Below are 20,650 nucleotides of genomic sequence, written 5' to 3'. Positions count from 1 at the left end.
TGGGGTGCAGGGCCCAAGCACTTGGGCCATCCTCCACTGCACTCCCTGGCCACAGCAGAGGGCTGGCCTGGAAGAGGAGCAACCAGGACAGAATCCAGCGCCCCGACCGGGACTAGAACCCGGTGTGCCGGCGCTGCAGGCAGAGGATTAGCCTAGTGAGCCGTGGTGCTGGCCACAACTTTTAGATTATAGCAGTACTTCCCCCCCGTACCCGCCCCCTCACACCCAGAGCATCCCACCTCCTACTCCCTCTCCCATCCCATTCTTCATTGAGATTCAATTTCAATTATCTTTATATACAGAAGATCAACTTAGTATATACCAAGTAAAGAGTTCAACAGTTTGCACCCACACAGACACACAAAGTATAAAGTACTGCTTGATTACTAGTTATACCTTTAAGTCGCATAGTACAATACATTAAGGACAGAGGTCCTACATGGGGAGCAAGTGCACAGTGACTCCCTTTGTTGATTTAACAATTAACACTCTTATTTATGATGTCAGTGATCACCCAAGGCTCTTGTCATGAGCTGCCAAGGCTATGGAAGTCTCTTGAGTTCACAAACTCCAGCCGTATTTAGACAAGGCCATAGGCAAAGTGGAAGTTCTCTCTTCCCTTCAGGGAAAGGTACCTCCTTCTTTGATGGCCTCTTCTTTGCACCAGGATCTCAATCACAGAGATCTTTCATGTAGAACATTTTGTTTGCCACAGTGTCTTGGCTTTCTATGTCTGAAATGCTCTCATGGACTTTTTAGCCAGATTGAAATGCCTTAAAGGTTGAGGCCAGAGTGCTGTTCAGGGCATTTGTCATTCTGTGAGTCTGCTGTGTGTCCTGCTTCCCATGTTGGATCATTGTCTCCTGTTTAATTCTATCAATTATTATCAGCAGACACTTGGTCTTATTTATGTGATCCCTTTGACACTTAATCCTATCTTTAGGATCAGTTATGAACTTAAACTGATCACTTTAACTAGTAAGATGGCATTCATACCTGCCAACTTCATGAGATTTGGAGTCTCATGCAAGTTTTTAGCTTTACCCTTAGGGGTAAGTCCGTGGGAATGTGTGCCGAATGGTACATCTCCTTCTCTTATTCCCACTCTTATTTTCCATAGGGATCAATTTTAAATTGGATTTAAACACCTAAGAATAATTTTGTGTTAAGTAAAGGGTTCAATCAATGGTATTAAGTAGAAAAAGAAAGTAGTAAAAGGAATAAAATAATAAGCTGTTCTTCAACAGTCAGGACAAGGGCTGACTGTCCATTTCACTTCTGCAGGTTTCCTTTTAGGTGCTCAGTTGTCACTGATCAGGGAGAACATATGATATTTGTCCCTCTAGGACTGGCTTATTTCATTCAGCATGATGTTTTCCAGATTCCTCCATTTTGTTGCAAATGACCGGATTTCATTGTTTTTGACTGCTGTATAGTATTCTATAGAGTACATGTCCCATAATTTCTTTATCCAGTCTACTGTTGATGGGCATTTGGGTTGGTTCCAGGTCTTAGCTATTGGGAATTGAGCTGCAATAAACATTAATGTGCAGACAGCTCTTTTGTTTACCAGTTTAATTTCCTTTGGGTAAATTCCAAGGAGTGGGATGGCTGGGTTGAATGGTAGGGTTATATTCAGGTTTCTGAGGAATCTCCAGACTGACTTCCATAGTGGCTTTACCAGTTTGCATTCCCACCAACAGTGGGTTAGTGTCCCTTTTTCCCCACATCCTCGCCAGCATCTGTTGTTTGTTGATTTCTGTCAATTTTTTCTTTATTTCCTAAGACCTCGGTCTCATTTCTTGGCGTCATTCATGACCATGGTTTCCTGGTCCCCATAGAGTGCGGACTCATCGAGAATGCAAGACAGGCTGAACACTGCAGAGTTCCTGCCCTTGTGTTTATCGGATGCCCACAGTCCAGGGTTTCCTGCAGCTCATTCAGGTGCTCAGAGTGTTGCTCTGATCCCCCAGGCGCTGTACATGTCGCTCCCCCTCTTCGTGGAGGAACGACACAAGACCCTGCGCTGTTCTTTCCTCTGCTCGGCCCTCCCCGGGTTTGCTGCTGGTTCTTCCCGGGTTGGCTACTGTCCCTTCCACCTCCGTGGAAGGGCGGTTCCCCCTGCCACATTCCCCACTTCCGCAGGGGAGCGGCACACCGCCGGCCGGCTCTCTCGGAGGCTGCACAGGTGTTCCCCTTAGATGTTCCCCTTAGATGTTCCTGGTGCATGCCGTCTCTCTCCTCCTTTATAGTCCTCCTCCGCCAATCCCAACTCTGCTACCCACACGCCGAGTACACTGCTCTCCTCCAATCAGGAGCAAGTCCTACAGTTTATTGGTTGAACTGGAGGCAGCTGTGTAGAAGCTGTTTTCTTCTCTCCCAGCGCCATATTGTGGGAGAGCAGATGCATAGAATAAGTCTTAATTCCAGTAACTCAGTCCAGTCCGGGTTGCTCCCCACAGATCCCCCTTTCTTTTTATTTTTTGGCGTTGATACGCGCCTGTCTTCGGTGTCCCGTGGCACACACTCTGCTCTACTTGCTAGAGTTGCCACAGGTTCTTACAAGTCCTATCAATCAGGCAAACCGAATCCGGGTCCTCTCTTGGCCATGTTGTGAGGAGGTTTTTAGGCGCTGATGCGTGCCTGTGTTCGGTGACCTGCGGCTCATACTCTGGTCGAGCCGCCTGCTGGTGCTTACCGCCTTAATCAGGCAGACCGAATCCAGGCCTTCTCATTGCAGTACTGTGGGGAGGCCTTTCTATTTCTCTATTTCTCTATCTCCGGGCATTCCTATTTCTCCCATTTTACTTCTGTCTGCCAACATTCCTATTTCTCTCATTTTACTTCTAAACTTCTGTTTCTCTTATCCCCGCGGCTTCCCGCTCTCATTTTACTTCTAAACTTCTGTTTCTCTTATCCCCGCGGCTTCCCGGCGCCCGCCCCGAGGCTGCTTCTCGGCGGCTTTCCGGCTAAGCCGCTTCAACCCGCTTCTCTTATCTGCGCGGCTCGGCTTTGCGCGCACACTCCGCGGTCTCGCACTAGCCCCGCGTTCCCTATCTACTTGTGCCCCGCACGCTCTCTCTGCGCACGGCAGCCTCCGCGAGTCACACAGCGTAGCTTACGTCTCCGCCACTAGCATTCAATCTAAGTTCCCCGGGCTAACCTGGCGAATTCAACCCAGCTCACGTCTCTGCCCCACGATTTGGCTTCCCGTCCTTTGCTCCCCGGGCTAATCAGACGGATCCCAATCTGGCTTACGTTTCCGCTTCTGGTTTCAACTTTTCGCCCCCTATTCCCGGGCTAACTTGAGAATCCCAAAGTGGCTTTCGTGTCCGCCTTGGCCTGCCCCCCGCGGCTTCAATTTCCCTAACATTTTTCTCTACCCGGTATGTTTCCTCAAGCTTTCCTCCAACAATATTCCTCCCTCATTTCTCCTGGCCTCTCCCCACAGTCCGCATCGGAGTCTGTTTGTTCTAGCTTTCACTTTCGCTTTCGACCTTAGAGATTTCTCCCAGCTTCCCCCCGTAGTCCGTATCCGAGTCTATGCCTAGGCTTTCAATAGCTTCTTCCGGCACCTTTTTCGTCCGGCTTTTCCCTAGGCTGTTTGCTAGTCTCTCTCTCCGGTATTTTCCCAGTTCTTCCCGTTTCTTCCCTCCTAAGTTTGCTATCCGAGGGTTTCCTATCCGTCCTGGGTTTCCTATCCGAGTCACGGCACCATTATGTCGCTCCCCCTCTTCGTGGAGGAACGACACAAGACCCTGCGCTGTTCTTTCCTCTGCTCGGCCCTCCCCGGGTTTGCTTCTGGTTCTTCCCGGGTTGGCTACTGTCCCTTCCACCTCCGTGGAAGGGCGGTTCCCCCTGGCCACTTTCCCCACTTCCGCAGGGGAGCGGCACACCGCCGGCCGGCTCTCTCGGGGGCTGCACAGGTGTTCCTTCAGATGTTCCCCTTAGATGTTCCCGGTGCATGCCGTCTCTCTCCTCCTTTATAGTCCTCCTCCGCCAATCCCAACTCGGCTGCCCACACGCCGAGTACGCTGCTCTCCTCCAATCAGGAGCAAGTCCTACAGTTTATTGGTTGAACTGGAGGCAGCTGTGTAGAAGCTGTTTTCTTCTCTCCCAGCGCCATATTGTGGGAGAGCAGATGCATAGAATAAGTCTTAATTCCAGTAACTCAGTCCAGTCCGGGTTGCTCCCCACAGTACAGACACAGGAGGCGGTGCTCAGACAGCCTGCAGCATGTGGCGGGACCCCTGGAAGCCCACCCACCGCTGGTGTGCACTGATGGCTCCTCTGTGTTGAGTGCTCAGGAGCCTGTGTGTGTGCTGGGAAATCCACAAACTCCTCCTCTCACCCACCAGTTTCTTTTCTCGCTATGTATCTAATAATTTTAATTGGCACTTACAGTAAATTCTTTTTACATGATACAAAGAATTAATATTTAAATTCACCTATCCTGATTTTTATTCTTATACCTAGAATACAACAGATGTCTTCAGTGAGACGATACGTGTATTGAAAGGATGATAACTTGAACGTCAAATGTACGTAATGTTCAATGATTTGCTCTGAACTAACAAAATAAGAGTCCTGCCAAGAGTGGGGTACAAAAACACATCACTAATTCAAATCCTTTGGAAACCCTAGAACCATGAGGCAGTGATTCTCTGTCCCACTTGGCAAATGGCAAAAAGTTGTCATTCACTGAGCAAATATTTATTGAGCCCCACCGTGCACGCGACTGGACTGCACCTGGGAACCAGGTGCTGCGGGGGCTGGAGAAGCCCCCCCACTCCCAAGCGGGAAACCACAGAATGGGGGGGGGGTAGGTGGGGACTGCCACGTGCCCATCGTGTGCCCTGGCTCATCATGCTCCAGGGCCAGGATCCGATGAGAAGGGAGGGTGGGGTGGATGTTGATGGACCTGGGAGATGAGTCATCCGTCCACATGGGGGGTGGGGGAAGCCGTCTTTGGTTGGGGAGGACTCAGGTCTCATCCTGCTGGCGGCTTAGTTTCACGGCAGAGCAGCGGTGAGGGGTTGCAGGAGTGTGCGTAGAAATCCGGAAGTGAGAAGAAGGGCAGCTGCCGGGACGGCACTTGAGCTGTGGAGCGGGTGTGTCCTCCAGAGACTGCAGGCCAGGTCCCGGGGACTGCTTTGCAGGGCATAGTTGCACGAGAACGGCTTTCCGTCTCCTCGTTGTTCATGGAGCACTTACATCGGCGCCTGGTGGCACGGCTTCCTTGTAAGAGAGCGGCCGAGACGCCCCTTCTGCCGTTGCATCCCAGAGCAGCTTCTGGAGCTGTGTGCTTTTCTCATTGCTTCCTGCCGTGACCGCGTCCGTGGCCGTCATGCACGCCGTGGTCCCGAGCAGGTCCTCTCAACAGCCTGCACGGCTGTGCTCACGCAGTGTGTTCCCGGGGGCGCCGGCTCCTGCTAGTCAGGGCTTACACGGAGCCAGAGGCACAGCACACTGAGGCACAGCGCTGCCCGGGGGCTGCCCACTTCCACGCGTGTTTTCCACTCTGTTGGAGACCGCTGTGGCTGCTGGCATTGGGAGAAAGCTTCGTTGGAGGGGAGTTAGGAGTGCCCATGCCTGCCTCTTTTTCCACTCGGATTCCCTAGAAAGCAAGACATCTCTGGAAAGAGAGGTTCCGTGTGCGCCTGAGCTGGTGGGAGCTTGCGCGGAGAGGAGGGTTGCAGACCAGCCATGTCACCCTCGGGAAGTCGCTGCACTAAAACGGATTCGTCGCCTGTGCAACATCGGAATGCTGCTGCTCCTGTCTTGAATTACAGCAAAACTCAACTGCATCGACAGGGACACATGGGGTGGTGTGTGCTGAGGCTCCCAGCAGGCTCCGTCAGTCCCATCAAGGGCGTTTCTCTTGGGGCCGCGGCTTCATGAAGCGGTCAGGAACTCACCCGTGCTGGAAGGCAGCTGTAGACCGGGCTGCAGAGGCCCCCAACCTCAGTGCATGTCCGTTTGCATCAAGCCTGCCCACAGCCGTAAACCAGCTTGCGTTCAGTTCCCTGCAGCTGCGGACAGAGCAGGCGGGGTCCCAGGGGCTGACTTGCTGCAGAAAGAGATAAAATCAGAGCCCTGGTGTAGCCTGGAATTCTCAACTCTTGGGACGATCCGCACGGATCTCCCAGTTCCGAAGAACCGCGTCTGTCCTCATACGGCCACTGGGAGTCACTATTTCAATGCAGCAGACCTAGATTTCGCAGGATCGAAGGCCTGTGGACAGGAGATGCACCTCTGTCCTCTCTGGTACTTGCAATGCAGGGGAGAAATTGGTGTCCGGGAGCCAAAGACCGGCTTAGTGGGAACTGAGTGGGAAGTGATCCACATTTTCTGTTGTTGTACTTGACATGCGTGCATCCAGCGTTTGGGCTGTGTGCAGCATGCTAACTGCTTGCCTGGGGTGCCTGGGCAAGGAAAGCAAGGTGACAGGTCTGGGGTCCTCCTGGGAGTTCCCATCTTGCCAAGGGTCTTAGAAGTCTCCAGATAAGCCAGGGAGAGAGAGACCTCGGGCGCGAGTGGGAGCCCTTCCAGGTGGAGAAGGCTCGTCCGGGAAGGGAAGGTGTCAGCCCAGCGCCCCGTCACGGCAGGCAAGGTGCGGCTCTCATCCTGTGCCACCTGCGATGACCTGCGTCATTCGTTCCACTGACTGTTGTGTTATTTAGCTTTGAAATGCAGTTTTCAGCCCCTCAGTGGTTGTTATGCAAGTATTAGCATCTTTTTTTTTTTTTTTTTTTGACAGGCAGAGTGGACAGTGAGAGAGGGAGACAGAGAGAAAGGTCTTCCTTTGCCGTTGGTTCACCCTCCAATGGCCGCCGCGGCTGGCACACTGCGGCCGGCGCACCGCACTGATCCGATGGCAGGAGCCAGGTGCTTCTCCTGGTCTCCCATGGGGTGCAGGGCCCAAGGACCTGGGCCATCCTCCACTGCACTCCCTGGCCACAGCAGAGAGCTGACCTGGAAGAGGGGCAACCGGGACAGAATCCGGCGCCCCGACTGGGACTAGAACCCGCTGTGCCGGCGCTGCAGGCGGAGGATTAGCCTAGTGAGCCGCAGCAACGGCCAAGTATTAGCATCTTACCATTCAATCAGTGGTCACCCAGAAAAGGCTCTCCTGAGCTCACTGCGCTCAGTTCTCTGCTCCTCTATGTGACAGACAAGCCTGAATGTCCTGCCAGCCCTTGGGCGTCGCGTAGACCCTCAGAGCAGATGGCTGACTGCAGAGCAGGGGCCCGCAGCACCACCTCGCCGAGCGTCCGGATGTGGGTAAAAGCCTTGATAAAGAGGGAGGAGAGCATTTGGAAAACCTCCGGGCCCAGGAAAGCCAGCTGGCCAGGGGCTCGGACCCAGGGCCTTTGGGAGAACTGGAAAGTGGGAGGATGTGCTCGAGCCGGCCCCCGTCTCCTGGCCCCCCACACTGGAGCTCTGTGCCCGCCTGCCGCCCCCGGCTGCATGGTCCCCAGGCAGGGCGCTGAGCTCTGGGCGAGTTGTTGAGCCTCCCAGGCCCTGGCTTGCATGATCTGTACAATGGGGACTGTGGTAGCCGTGTCCCCTGTGCTGCAGAAGCCGGGATTCCACACTGGGCGCCCTCATCGAATGAAACCCACGTGGTTTCTCGTGGCTGGAGAGCCCCTCGGGCCTGAGTGGCCGTGTTGTCCCAGTCTGATTCCCCTTGGATGTCTCCCTGCCTCTGCCTGCTTCGGTCTGGTTTCCTCCCGCCACCCAGAGTCCCTCGTGGTGCTGGTTCCTGATGGGAACCGGAAGGAGGCGTGTTCTGAACAGGATGATTCCAAAAGGAAGAGCTGTACCACCTTCCACCGCAGCCTCCTGAGCACCTGCCAGCCCGTTGGGGGGCTGGGAGGAGTCAGGGCCGTGGACTGAGCTTCGTCACTGCTGTCCGTGTTGAGAGAACAGGTTCATGTTTGAGTTCTCGGCTCCTGGAAGGGTCATGATAAAGCTGTACAGGGAGCTATGAGAAAAGCCACCCCGAGTGTGTCACCAATCCCATACAGAAGAGGGGGTGTCAGCCCCTAGGGACGCCATGTGTTGTGGGTGACGGCCTGGCCATCTCCTTGCACCAGCAGGCTGGGCTGGAGGCTACTGCAAGCAGGGAAGCCACAGCGCCCCCTGGTGGCGCACCTGGACAGGGCGGCTCCGTCTGCTAAGTAAAACACTCTCAGCTCCCTACACAAGCGCTGTGGCCCGAAGCAGGGTGGAGGGGGTGACAGGTGCCTCCCCCAGACCATAGTAAGCCTCACCAGCCATCTCCAAAACTCAAGACACTACAGTAGGCACCTTGAGGACAGGGATGATGTGCCATAGCTGGATAGGTAAAGCTTGGAGGTTTGCTTTGCCAATAGTTTGTGTCTTTCTCCCTCTCCCATATGTCATGTGACATGGCTAAATAATCTCATCCTGGTGACTAAAGGGGTGATACAGAAAGCTCAGCGCTTGTGTAGGGAGCTGAGAGTGTTTCACTTAGGGTGGACTGTGGCGAGGGTCTCGCTGCCCACTGAGAGGCAGACGGAGCCGATCCAGAGCCGCGCTGTCCAGGTGCGCCACCAGGGGGCGCTGTGGCTTCCCTGCTTGCAGCAGCCTCCGGCCCAGCCTGCTGGTGCAAGGAGGTGGTTAGCAATGCCTCCGGAGACGCACGTTGGCAGCCCCCACGGTGGCCCCCGGGCGGGGGTCGCATCTGGCTTTGCACGGGGAGGTGTGGCTGAGGTCGGCTGTGCCGGGAGTGTACCCGGGGAGCCAGGAGAAGGTGGTGGCAGTCGTGTCTGCAAGGGAAGCCTGGTGCCTCGCGGAAGTGGGACGTGGTGGTGCGCTGCTCGTGTGTTGCCTGCGGGTGTGACTTGGCTGGGCCAGCGCCCCAAGGCCGCCCTGAAACCAGTAGAGGTGACCACGCAGGTGGCATCTGCGCCTTGCACACAGGATGCTACGCAGAGAACTGGGATCAGAGCGGAAATAAGTTTCAGTGAATTTTACGTATTTACAGGCATCCCTCCCTCGGGAACCTGCCTGCCTGTGTTTTTCCTTTCTGCCTGGTCATGGGTTCACTCCCCAAGTGCCCAGCATGTGGGAGCTGGCCAGGCCGTGGTCACATCTGTGTCGCCCCTGTGGGTGATGAGGTCCCAGCTACTCTGAGCCACTGAGCAAGAAGCTGTCAGTGGGAGTGAAGCTGAGACTTGAACTTGTGGTTGATCCTGTGCTAGACGCCTGCCGCCTTCCTTGTTCCGAGATGGTCCTCGTTCCAGATGGTCTCGGTGGTGGGCGGTGGAGATGCAGGGTCACTGGCTGGGCATTTCTGGTGCAGTGTTCTACTCAGAGGCAAAGGAGAGGGCCTGGTGAACCACACAGCCGGCCTCTGTGCCCACCGAGCGCTGTGATGGACTGGGGACTTGGAGGGGCCAGCGTTGTGGCACAGCACCGGCATCCTATATGCAGGCAGCAGTTCAAGGTCCCGCTGCTCGGCCCCAGTCCCGCTCCCTGCTGGTGCACGTGGGGCGGCATCAGATGCCAGCCCAGGTGCTTGAACCCCTCTCTCCCCCGTGGGAGGCTCAGGTTTAGTTTCAGGCTCCTGGCTTCCGCCCGGCACAGCCTCAGTTGTGATCATTTTCAGAGTGAACCAGAGATGGAAAATGTCTGTCAATCTGCCTTCCCCTCTTCCTCTAACATTCTGCCTTTCAAATAGATAAAAGTTAAAAAGCAAACAAAAAAATGACTTTCCTTTTGGCAGACATGTACATTTAATCGTTGTAGCCCCCTGTAACACCTGTTTTAACAGAGAGGGTAGGAAACTTTCCCAGAGATGCACAGCTGGTCATTGGAGATGCAAACCACGTAGCTTACCTGCTGTGCCACCTGTGGCGCTGCCTGGGCTGGGCCCCCGGGCAGCGGCAGGAGGAGCCGCTGAGAGAGGATGGCCCAGGGCGCTGTGTGGTGAAGAGACAAAGACATGGATGGGGGGGAGGGCATCGTGGGGGCCCTGAGGGCCGGGGCAGTGCTGACGACAGATAGCGGGAGTGAGTCGGCCATGAGTGCGGGAATCGGCTGCGGAACACGCCGGCTCTGCTGGAGGTGTGCTCAGAAACCCCGTGGTCCGGTGTGGCTGGGGGAGGGGGCTGTGCCTAGACGGCTGCAGCCCTGCGTTGTGAGCAGCGGGGGAGACAGACCGCATGCTCTGAGCGCAGGAGGCTGCAGCAGCAGCCGGCCGAGGCCGGGGAGCCGGCTGAGGAGTCGGATCCGGGAGTGGGGAGGCGAGTCGGGGGCCGTGCGTTTCCTGCCGCTGCACACGGGTATGACGTCGCGGCTTCTGTGCACTGGGGCCCTCTTTGCAGCTCGCGAGGGTCCAGCCCATGTGCACGACTGGACTCTGTTTTGTCTCACTCCCAGGACTTCCACGTCTTGCTGGCTTTGGGCTGCCGTGGCCTCCAGTTCCTCTGTACCCCGCCCCAGTCTTCTAGCACCCTGGAGGCTTCTGCTGCCCAGCAGGAGAGAGCCTTCAGCGTTCAGTCCCACTTCCTGTCGCCTGCACCCTGTTTGTGTCACAGGTCACGTGCACACTCAGGGCGAGAGGCCCAGCAACAGCGATCCCCTGGGGCGGCTGGGAGCCGGCCTCGAAGGCAGGTGTAGAGAGTGAGGCCCACGTATGCGGTAGGAGCTCTGGTGGCGGCGATAGAGAGGAAGAGTACGCTTCAAGCAAGCGTCCAGACAGGAAGACTTCCCGCCTGTCCCGGGTGGAATTCTTGGCCTGCGCCTGAGCCTCCAGGACCTCTCTGAGGTGGATGTGAGATGAGCACAGTACCTGGGTCACATCCACGCTCCCTGCTAGGGGCGACCCAGCCTGGGTCTGCACCGCGGGAGCCGGGGCCAGCGCTCACGGTCTCAGCCGCCGTGCCCCACTTGGACTTGAGATTGCAGGGATGTGCAGAAGTGGTAGGAAGACACTGAAACACTGAGGCTGGGCCAGGGCTGGAAGCCGCTGAGACACAGGGAACGTGGGGGCACCTACAGCAGACCTGGCGCGAGTGACACCAGGAGAGTGACAGGCTGGGCTCCGTGCTCAGGGCGCAGGTGCAGGGCCCTGTGCGGACACTGAGTGTCCCCATCCACCTGTGACATCCTTGCATTTCACAGATGAGGAAGTGACCGTGCTAGTACTACCCCCCCTCCAGGCTCCACAAGTGGACCAGGGGGCCAGAGATCTCTGTCTGTCTGCCTTCCCCATACATTCCTAAAAGAAGATTCTCCCAAGATTGTGGTTTGGGATGTGGCACAATGACCAGGAAAGGAAAGCCCTGGGTGAGGTTTGCAAACCCAGCAGGGGGGAAGTGCCGTGTCCTTGCAGAGACGAAACAAGGAGGCACAAGGCCATGGTATTCTTGGGTGGGCCAGAAGGAAGCAGTGAACGTGGCAAGGCACGAGGGGCTGGGGAGGAGGGCTGAGCAGGCGCCTGAGTCATCAAGGACTGGAAGAGGGCTGGCGTGTCGAGGCCCAGGGCGGGTGGAGGCGGAGCAGTGACCATTCTGTGGCCGAGGCTGGCGCTGCCTTCACGGTCATCAAGAGGAAGAACAGGAGTTCACCGGGGAGTCCGTCTGAACCATAGGATCCCTGGCTTTCCTGTGTAGCCAGGCAGCAGGGCCTTCTGGGAGTGACGGAAGGGAAGCAGGTGCGGGGGGAGGGAGAGAGGTTTGGACCCAGATGTCAGTGTTGGTCTCTGTCCTGTGTGCTCCCCTCTCCCCTGGCGGCCCCTTCACAGGTGGCCCTCCTAATCGGTAGCATAGTAGCCCCATTTTACAGATGGGAACAGTGGGGTTCAGCAGTCTGAGGTTGGTCCCCGCTGCAGATGCAGGACACGCCCACCACTCGGAGGTCCTCCCCCACAGCAGCGACAGAGCCCAGCCAGAAATCCCGATTTGCATGAACTGGGCAGGAAGCAGAGTATTGTTTTGTGCCACTGCTGTACCTGGCTGCAGGGGGCTCTGTGTGCCCTCGCGTATCTAATACTGGATGTTTCTTACGGTTTTGAGGAAAACATTCTGGATCCTTTTTCAAGACATGGAGGCACTTCCCTAGCCATCCACCAAGACCACACAGGATGCCTGCGCCTGTGCCCCGGAGCACCAAGCTCACACGTGTGCGGCTTTATTTTTCAGGTGTGAAAATGAAACCAGATTCAAAACGGAAGAGGTGTTCTGGGCTTACAATTTCTGCCCCACCCCGTACTCCTGGACTGCCCTCCTGGGCCTCATCTTGTACCTTGTGTTCTTCGCCCCTGGTAAGCAGGGCTCGTTCTTACTGTTCCACGTCCCTTCTGCGAGGACGCGAGCTACCATTTTTCAGATGCCGTACATGCTGTGTCACCCAAGTTAAATGTTCTGCTTCTCAGGAATGGGACCGATGCCTTGGACCGTGAACTCTGAAATATACCCGCTTTGGGCGAGAAGCACAGGAAACGCCTGTTCCTCAGGAATAAACTGGATTTTCAACGTCCTGGTCTCTCTGACTTTCCTGCACACGGCGGAGTACCTGACCTACTACGGTGAGAGAGCTTCTTCCATCTCGTTCTTACTTGTCCTACTGTGTTTTTAGGTACTGTTTGTGATCGACAGACCGCAGGTATTTTTTTTTTTTTTTTTTTTTGCCGTTACAAAGCTGCACACACACAAATATTTGTATTTCCCAGAGGCCTTGCCAGTGTCACTGGGAGAGAGGAGGCATTCTCGCCCCGGGAACAGTGTCTGGTCCCTCAGCGCTGCCACCCAGCCGCTCTCCTCACCCAGGCATCACTCGGCTGCTTTCCCAGCTGCGATCTTGTCCGCAGAGCTCACAGCTTAACAGAGACAGCAGTAAGGGAACAGGCTGGAGGGGGCAGGGGGCGCGGCCCAGCACATCCCACTTCCAAACCAAAGGCGACCCCAGCGTGTGGAGCACACCTGGCTGGGAGACAGTGTGGGGCGTGGCTGCATTGGGAAGCCGCCTCGAATCCATTTTTGCTAAAGCGCAAAGGCCTCTGGATGCTGGAGGAGTGTGACCTGTCGCCCGCGCGACTTCACAGGCGGTGCTGGGGCGCCCGGGGAGGCCCGCGTGCTGTGGAGCACTGAGCACTGAGCACCGAGGCCCGGCCACTACCCACTCCTCCCTGCAGGGACAGGTGGGCAGGCGGCCGGGCCCCCCCACAACCACACCAGCAGCCCACCGCGGGGCCCGACTGCACTGTGTCCCCCGCCACTCCAGTTCCTTCCAGGGCATCGTGCTGTCCCGAGTAGCACGTGGGCCTGTTGGCTGTGGCTCCCTCTCACGTGGTTGTAGCTGAACGCTGAGCGCGAGCACACACGGTGAGCACCATGGGCCCTCTCTCGTGAACCCGCTCAGTTTGGGCCCGTTTTTCATTCATGTCTTTAGCCGGCACACCGTTCTCTGTGAACCTCCCTCTCAGCTGCTGCTTAGCATTTAGGGGCACTCACTGTCTTGCAGAAGTAACGCACTCCCTTTGGAACTGGACGTGTATTGAGTATTCAGCTCTATCCGTCTGGCAGTTGGAGTTTTTACATCAGTTCATGAACTTTTCTTCATGACATGATGCATGTGAACAAAGGAAATATTTCCTCGTCTTTGCTGATTCTTGAAAATGCTTAAAGACCTAAATACATACAAACATCTTGAAAGGACTTTGTGGGGGAAATCACGGACCAGATAGCGCCAGTCCACCTGGGCACGGTTCTGATGCCAGCATTCCTTGTTCTGGCATTCCTTGTGCCAGAGAAGCCTGCGTCAGTGGCCGAAACACAGGCAGGGCCTGGTGGGCCCCCCACATGGACGCTGGCGCGCAGCCGTCAGCTCTGTGTGGCCTTTCTCACGAGTGCGCCCAGCACTCGCCCGCGGGGGAGAATGACTCAGGTCCGCTGAGAGCGTGCCATGTTTCTGACATTTCAATCTACGGGTTACCAATTTGCACAACCTGTGTGTTACATTCCTTTTAAGCACGTGTGCCTCTTGAGAAAGGTTCTTGTTCGCTTCCTTAAAAAAAAAAAATTGCGTATTTATTTCAGTGTCAGAGAGAAAATCTCTGCGTCTCTCCCTATCTGCTGGTTGACTCCCCCTGAAAGCCACAATGGCCAGAGCTGGGCCAGCCCTGAGCCAAGAGCTCAGTACGGGTCTCCCTTGGCCCATCTGCTGCTTTTTCCAGGCCGTTAGCAGGGAGCTGGTCGGAAGTGCAGCAGCCGGGACACAAAGCAGGGCCCACGTGGGATGTCGGCATCGCAGGCGGCAGTTTTCCCTGCCGCACCACAGTGCTGGCCCCGCCTTCCTCCTGTGTAGTTGCTTCCTGAGATCTCAGCGTCCGGATGCTTGCGAACCCGTGCTGCTTATCCTGCCTGCCCAGTACCCGCATCCGCTAAGTCCACTGCTGAAACGGCACCAACATTGCAGACAGTAATGCAGAACTTGATTCTGGAGAAGGCATCTTACTCGAGCCCCAAGTACACGGAGGGAGTCTCTGTGCTATGGAACAGACCGTGGAGGACCTTCCACTGCAGGGCAGAGAACTGAGCACGTGAGTTTCAGCGCCGTTGCCAGTGGCGTGGAGCCTGTCCGGGCCCCCACGCTTGGCAGGCAGTTCTGACTTCGGCCTGGTTTCCATTGCTCACGTTTTTATGGAAGTCTTCCATTTCTATAGAATTTCCTTGACTTTGGGCGTCTGGGCACAAGCGGGCATCCGTACGGCCCTCCCCTTAAGAACCTTCCTAACCCATCTGCTTTTACCAGGCGTTTCTCGGTTTTCATTATGCCGGTGTTGCCAAGCCATGACCAGTAATGCAAGATCCAAGATCATGTTCCGAGAGGCCAGGCTGGACTTCCGGTCATGGTGTTGTGGTGTGGCAGCCTGGCTCCGTCTGGATCACCTTGGTCACCATCCTGCCTCTGTCCGTTTCTGGCAGAGTGTCCGCATCCACCCAGCACTGTCCTGTCAGTCACCCCCCCAACCCCACCCAGTCAGCGGTCCAAATCTCCTCCGTTCTAGGGCTCGCAGGGAGCCGGCTCTGAAGGGCACCTGCGCAGGACACCCACACCGGCAGAGGCAGCGGCTCACCCGCAGCTTCCCAGTGCCGGACCCTGAATGACGTCCCCTCTCCCGCGGGGACAGTCTCTTGTCTCTAAGATGCAGATCTGCCCTCCCCTGCCTCATTTAGCGGTTCTCCACCGGCTCTTGGATTTTAAAGGAAGGCAGCCTGGGAAATAGGCAGAGAGAACCACCCGGCAGCCCTTCCTGCACCTCGAGGATGGTGCCGTGGAGGAGGATGGGGCAATGGGGTTGCCAGGAGAGAGCCGAGGGCACAGGGGGAAGGCGTCACCGTGGGGGTGCAGCCGACAGGATGTCCTAACACGGGGATGTTGGCTGTGACACGAGAAAGGCCAGGGACGACTCCCAGACTTCTGGCTGAGAGACTGGAAGGAGGCGGTCGCCTCGTCCTCCACGGAGGTTGATTCCACGGAGGTGCCGTTGTGCGTGGGCCTGGAAACCCAAGGTGAGTAAGAAAGAAAGATGCGTGACCTAGGAGACGAGACACGCACAGAACTGGAGGACTCTGCGCCAGTGCGCAGGGGGCAGGCTGCGGAGCCCACGCGTGGACACAGCCCGTCCTCTCCCTCTTCCCGAGGGGGCACCTGACCGGGGCCTCACGGGACTGGAATCGCCAGGCTGTGCTATTTGGTTTTTTTGGTCCATTCCTGGGCGTGATGCCGAGTGACTCAGGGAGCACGTCAGCCCCGTGCGGTCTCGCAGCCCCTGACTCCGTGTGTGCTGTTCCCCTTGCAGGCGCCTTCTTCCTCTACGCCAGCCTGGCCGCCCTGGGCCTGGCGTTTGTCTACGGCTGTCTGCCCGAGACCAAGGGCAAGAAGCTGGAGGAGATCGAATCCCTGTTTGACAGCAGGCTGTGCACGTGCGGCGCGGCCGACTCCGACGAGGGGCGCTACATCGAGTACATCCGGGTGAAGGGCAGCAACTACCACCTTTCTGACAACGACGCCTCGGACGTGGAGTAGCGCTCAGCGGCTACGGAAACGCTGACGTGCGGAGAGCAGCAGTGGTGACCTCGCCACCCCGCCTCTGACCTGGTTCTTTCCGGCCTAGTGCTGAGTGGCTTCGGGTTCTAGAGTACTTGATGTAGGCGGAAGACACGACCACGGTGACATCGTTTCTTTTCCCCACGAGATACGTAAAAACAAAAAACCCACCGAGATTTCTGCCTAACAGTTGTTGCTCAGATCCCTGCACTTGCTTCCCTTAGCCCAGAATGAACACCGTACCCACTGGCTTCAGTGCGGTACCACCTGTCTGCCCCCACGACCACACACTTCTCAGTGGCCACAGACCCAGTGCGAGCCTGGCCAGGTGACAGATGTGTGTCAGTGAGGAAGTGGCGGCGACGGCCGCGTGGCGTTGTACACACACACACACACTGTTCCCGAGGGGCAGTGCTCCCTGGGAGCGACAGGTGCAGAGAGGGCCCCCACGGCTCTGGTTCCCAGTCCTGGTACCGGGGCCCCCTCGGTGCAGGGGTGGACTGCGCATGGAGCTCGGGAACAGGGCGCACAGCAGGTCTCGCAGGAGTTTCTCCGTCAGCGACAAGCACACACTTGCCAGGAAGGAAGGAAGGAAGGACAGGGGGGTCCCTGATGGGTCAGTCACCCGCACACGCACCCGGCAGCGTCGGGCCGGCCTTGGTTCCCCGGCAGAGTCCTGCCTTCCCCCGCCGTCTGGAGCCCTGCTCGCCGTGCCTTCCGTTGGCTGCGTCCCCGTTCAGTCAGAGTGAATCTCTGAAGCAAACACAGGAAGGGAGTTGCATCAGAAATGACCCTGTTTCTGATGTCTGAGTACCAGAGTGGGGCTTTCTTCCTCAGTCTACACTCTCCCTAAGGGGTTGGGGCTTTCTTCCTCTGTCTATACTCTCCCTAAGGGGTTTCAGTTCTCAACTGTCCTGTCCTTTTTTTTTTTTTTTTTTTTTGGTAACTTACGAACATAGCCTAGTTTTTATTTTGCACACTTTTTTCCTTTTACCCTGAGAATTTGCCAGAGAGAGAGAGAGAGAGACACTTATCTCTGTTTCCTCATGCTTGGTTTGGATTTTTTTCCCTTACTTGCGTAAAAATTGCGATTTCCCAGTGTTCTACATTAACTGTTGTAATACAGGACACGTCTGTAAGAACTGTGTGTGTTCTGCATTTCAGCAGGATGTTCCTTGCATTCCCTGCACCCATCAGTGAATTCTTGATTTCTGCGTCTCTAAGAACTGTGTGGCAGGCACCGGCGCCTGCTGGGAGGCATCGCTGCGCGGCGGCGTCTGAACGCGGCTCTGAGCGCTACAAGGTCCTCCCTCGGAGGGAAGAGGCGGTGCCTCTGGACTCAGAGCATTTCTGGCAGCCTGTTCACGTGTGGCATGTTCCTGTCCCGGTTAGCAAGCTGAGAACACGGCAAGGAGGCTCACCCTCAGGCCCCCAGAGGCACTGCAGCAGTCGCGTTAGTGCCCTAACCTCTGAACTAAAAGACAAGGTTTCCTCGCCTGGTAATCCCATGGAATTAAAAACCCGGTCATTTAGGGTGTTTCCCCCTTGAATTAGGTGCTGTGACGGTTGCTTCTAAGGGGATATTACCATTTTTCCCCCAGACAAGCAGATGTGATTCATTACAAAAAAAATTATTATTTCTTATCCCATAATATGGAACTTTTTATCTGTGTACTATCTTATACAGGTAAAACAAAATGGAAACTAAGCTATTGTGTGGTACAATCACAGTGCAATGAGGAGAAAAGTACTTAGAACAATTAAGTGCTGTCTTTAAAAATTTATTTTTCTGATTTATCCAAATGATTGCCTCAATTCTTATCTTACTGTATCTCTAGCCTTAACTATACTCCTATCCTCAGCTGGGCTGATGCACAGAGCTTTATCAAGGGAGCAACCAAACACGGCCTGTTCTCCCTGACCTAAGCAAACAATGCTTGCAACTCTGTCCTCGTAAATGCGGAGAACAGAGAAAATCGGCCACAGTTCTCGTCCCCATTCTCCTCCACCACTCTGTAAAGCACTATTTGTTATTTATATAGTGAAAAAGATAATACTCCATAGAGAGAGGGGCACAGTAAAAGAATTATTTATAACTTTTTAAAAACAAATAATTACTTGAAAAAGAATCTTATATAATTAGGGTATTATTTTTGGATTTGGTGAACATTTATAGTATATAAAATATCAAATTTTTCAGGTTTTTTTATATTGCACACCTTCTTAAGTTCTCGGCATCTTTGGCTGCCGCTAGCAAACCATCCTGCTGGAAATACCAGCACACATCTTACCTGCAGTGAGACAGTTTATACAGGGCGTGGTGTGACCAGGTGCCAGGCCTCGGCTGTGAGCTGCCGCCTTGCCAGAGGCGCACTGTGTCCCAGCAGGACGCGGGGGCAGGCCCCCGTTCCTGCCGAGGCTCGGCGGGGCGGCTGTTCTGCGGCACTTGAGAAAGGTGTAGCTTGATGTGAACACTGCTGACACTGTAGACGGCCGCACTTTGGTCAGCACCCTAAACAGAAGTAGTTTAATGTGAGGTAAAAGACCTAAATAATAAATAAAAGGTAGCGTTTCCATTTGAGAGTCTGTTCCCAGCCATAAGCAATAGTCGGTTCCTTGAGAATGCTACTGAATGCTTCTGCATAATCTATCAGTGAACCAGACTTTAGTACATAGGAATCTAAATGTTATTTTAGGTTATTTACTCTAAAATGGGAAATCACTTAAAACAAGGCACTTATAAGTTTTTATTATGAGTTCAGTGTCTGTTACACATGGCAGGGATCATCAGGGAAAGCATAGATTTATAACTGAACTTCTTGATTATATATAGCAAAGTAAAAGTGAAACCCAAGGTCTGGGTGGGGTGGGTTATGTTTCAGAAACACTATCTATGTGCTATTTAGGAAATTCTCAGAATTTATTGACATGCATATAGCTTATTAATACTGTGATGCAGTGGAGAATTGGAAGATTATTTTGATTTTCTTTCACTGATGTAGATTTTATTAGCAAAAAAAAAATTTTACCATATTTCAAGTTATAGTATATCAAATTATACTAGTACCTAACAGCCGATTTTATTCCACTGTCATTATTTCCATTGCCAAATTCTGACCGTTGCACTAACTAGGAACAGAAGAGCTTCGTGACATACCAGGCTAGGGTTTGAGCATTCGTCCTGTATGCTGTGGAGTGAACTCTGTTGGAGCATGGGTACAGTAGCTGCTGTCTCCGAGGGGCTCAGAATCGCTCCCTGCGTTCCCTCTGTGTCCTGTGCCTGTCCCTTTCTGTCCCTCTCTCAGCCTCACTTAGGGCAGAGTTAAGTTGATTGGGGGGGGGGGGGGGTCCTGTTGCAACATTGTGTAAATTGTCAGAACATTCAGTTCTTCAGGGTGAGCAACACTGCTGCTGTCCTCAGAAATAGCAATCATTTTATAATGCCAAACAGCAAACTGCTGCCAACCCCTGCCGGGATGTTGTCCCTTTACAGAATGGAATTCCTATGTGCCAGTGATCACCAGACAGGTGTTCTGTAAGAGTGCTACGCTCAGAAGTACTCAGAGTTCTCCTCTTCTCATGGGCTTGTGAGCATACAACAGTGTCATACCTGTGAATCTTTACATCAAAGGCAGTCTCCTGTCCGCGAGTCACTTGTTCACTACAGTCATCTACCAGTGATGTTCCGAACTCTGCTTTAGACGGTTGTTCATGTGTTTAATTTCCTCGTATAAATGAGAAAAGGAGATGGACCATGCAGCTAACCAGCACCTTAAGTTAAAGACCAGTATTTTGTAAAGCTGTAAAATCTTAGTCCTTTCCGTATCATTCCATCTCCCTCATAAGCTAAAGAAGATGTAGCCCAAGTAGACGTCCGTATGCTACTTGTGCAGACCGATTCCTGGCAGCACCTGGACTTGGACTTGATGCTATCCTATCTTTTAGTTGTAATAAATTGTTCCGATTCCTGGTGAGAAGCTCTAGTGTACATCTAGATTAAATCCAAACAGTTCTATGCTTTAAAAATATATGTATTTCAAACAGCATATTTTAGTTTGTGAGTGCACGTTCTATAGTATGTTCTTCACGTGTCCTGGCAAATTCAGTACATGTGTTCCCACACACGATGTATGGAATAGCTCTTACAAACTCTGACCGTGGACCATTGCCATCGAAGTCACCGTAGCATACGCTGTATCAAAAGTACCGTATATTTTATGGAGATTTAGTGATATATATGTATATGTTTTTTAAGTTATTTTATTGAAGTTCAATCTTTACATAAAATTTAAATCTTTTTTTAAAGCAACGTGTGAGTGACAGAACTGTATATGAAAATAATAAAATAAATGCTAAAATAATTGAGTACTCACTGATCTCCCTGGCACTTTCCTGTCTCTGGGTCTCTTCCTGGGGTATTAGATACTACATCCATACACATCATATGGATAAAGACGTGCACAGTCCACGCTGCTGACTAGTGCAGCCCTGCTCTCACGATATCCGCACTCGCTGGTTCTAAGGACGATTCTGAGTAGTACCTCTGGAACTCTGCAATGTCGCGCTT

At 54.0% G+C, this 20,650-nt stretch overlaps 1 protein-coding gene across 4 annotated transcripts in view; it reads left to right on the top strand.

Moving 5' to 3' along the window:
• Positions 1–20,451, top strand: part of SLC2A13 (solute carrier family 2 member 13) — a 341,591-nt gene extending 321,140 nt beyond the window's left edge. For 2 of the 4 annotated variants that reach the window (XM_070049659.2, XM_051850398.3), the window contains 3 exons: positions 12,174–12,295; positions 12,407–12,559; positions 15,836–20,451. In XM_070049659.2, the coding sequence (XP_069905760.1) occupies positions 12,174–12,295; positions 12,407–12,559; positions 15,836–16,062 (502 nt within the window). In that variant the 3' untranslated portion in view covers positions 16,063–20,451. Of the gene's footprint in view, positions 1–4,476; positions 4,544–12,173; positions 12,296–12,406; positions 12,560–14,206; positions 14,573–15,835 lie in introns of those variants that run through there. The other 2 variants (XR_016213163.1, XM_089304024.1) reach the window with 2 other exon arrangements.
• Positions 20,452–20,650: the final 199 nt, after the last annotated feature.

The sequence above is a fragment of the Oryctolagus cuniculus genome, chromosome 9, assembly GCF_051225735.1.
Source record: "Oryctolagus cuniculus isolate XC-2025 breed Fujian yellow rabbit chromosome 9, ASM5122573v1, whole genome shotgun sequence".
In the NCBI taxonomy this organism is placed as follows: Eukaryota; Metazoa; Chordata; class Mammalia; order Lagomorpha; family Leporidae; genus Oryctolagus; species Oryctolagus cuniculus.
Note: the sequence above shows the minus strand (reverse complement) of the source record. Positions and strands in the feature narration are given on the sequence as shown.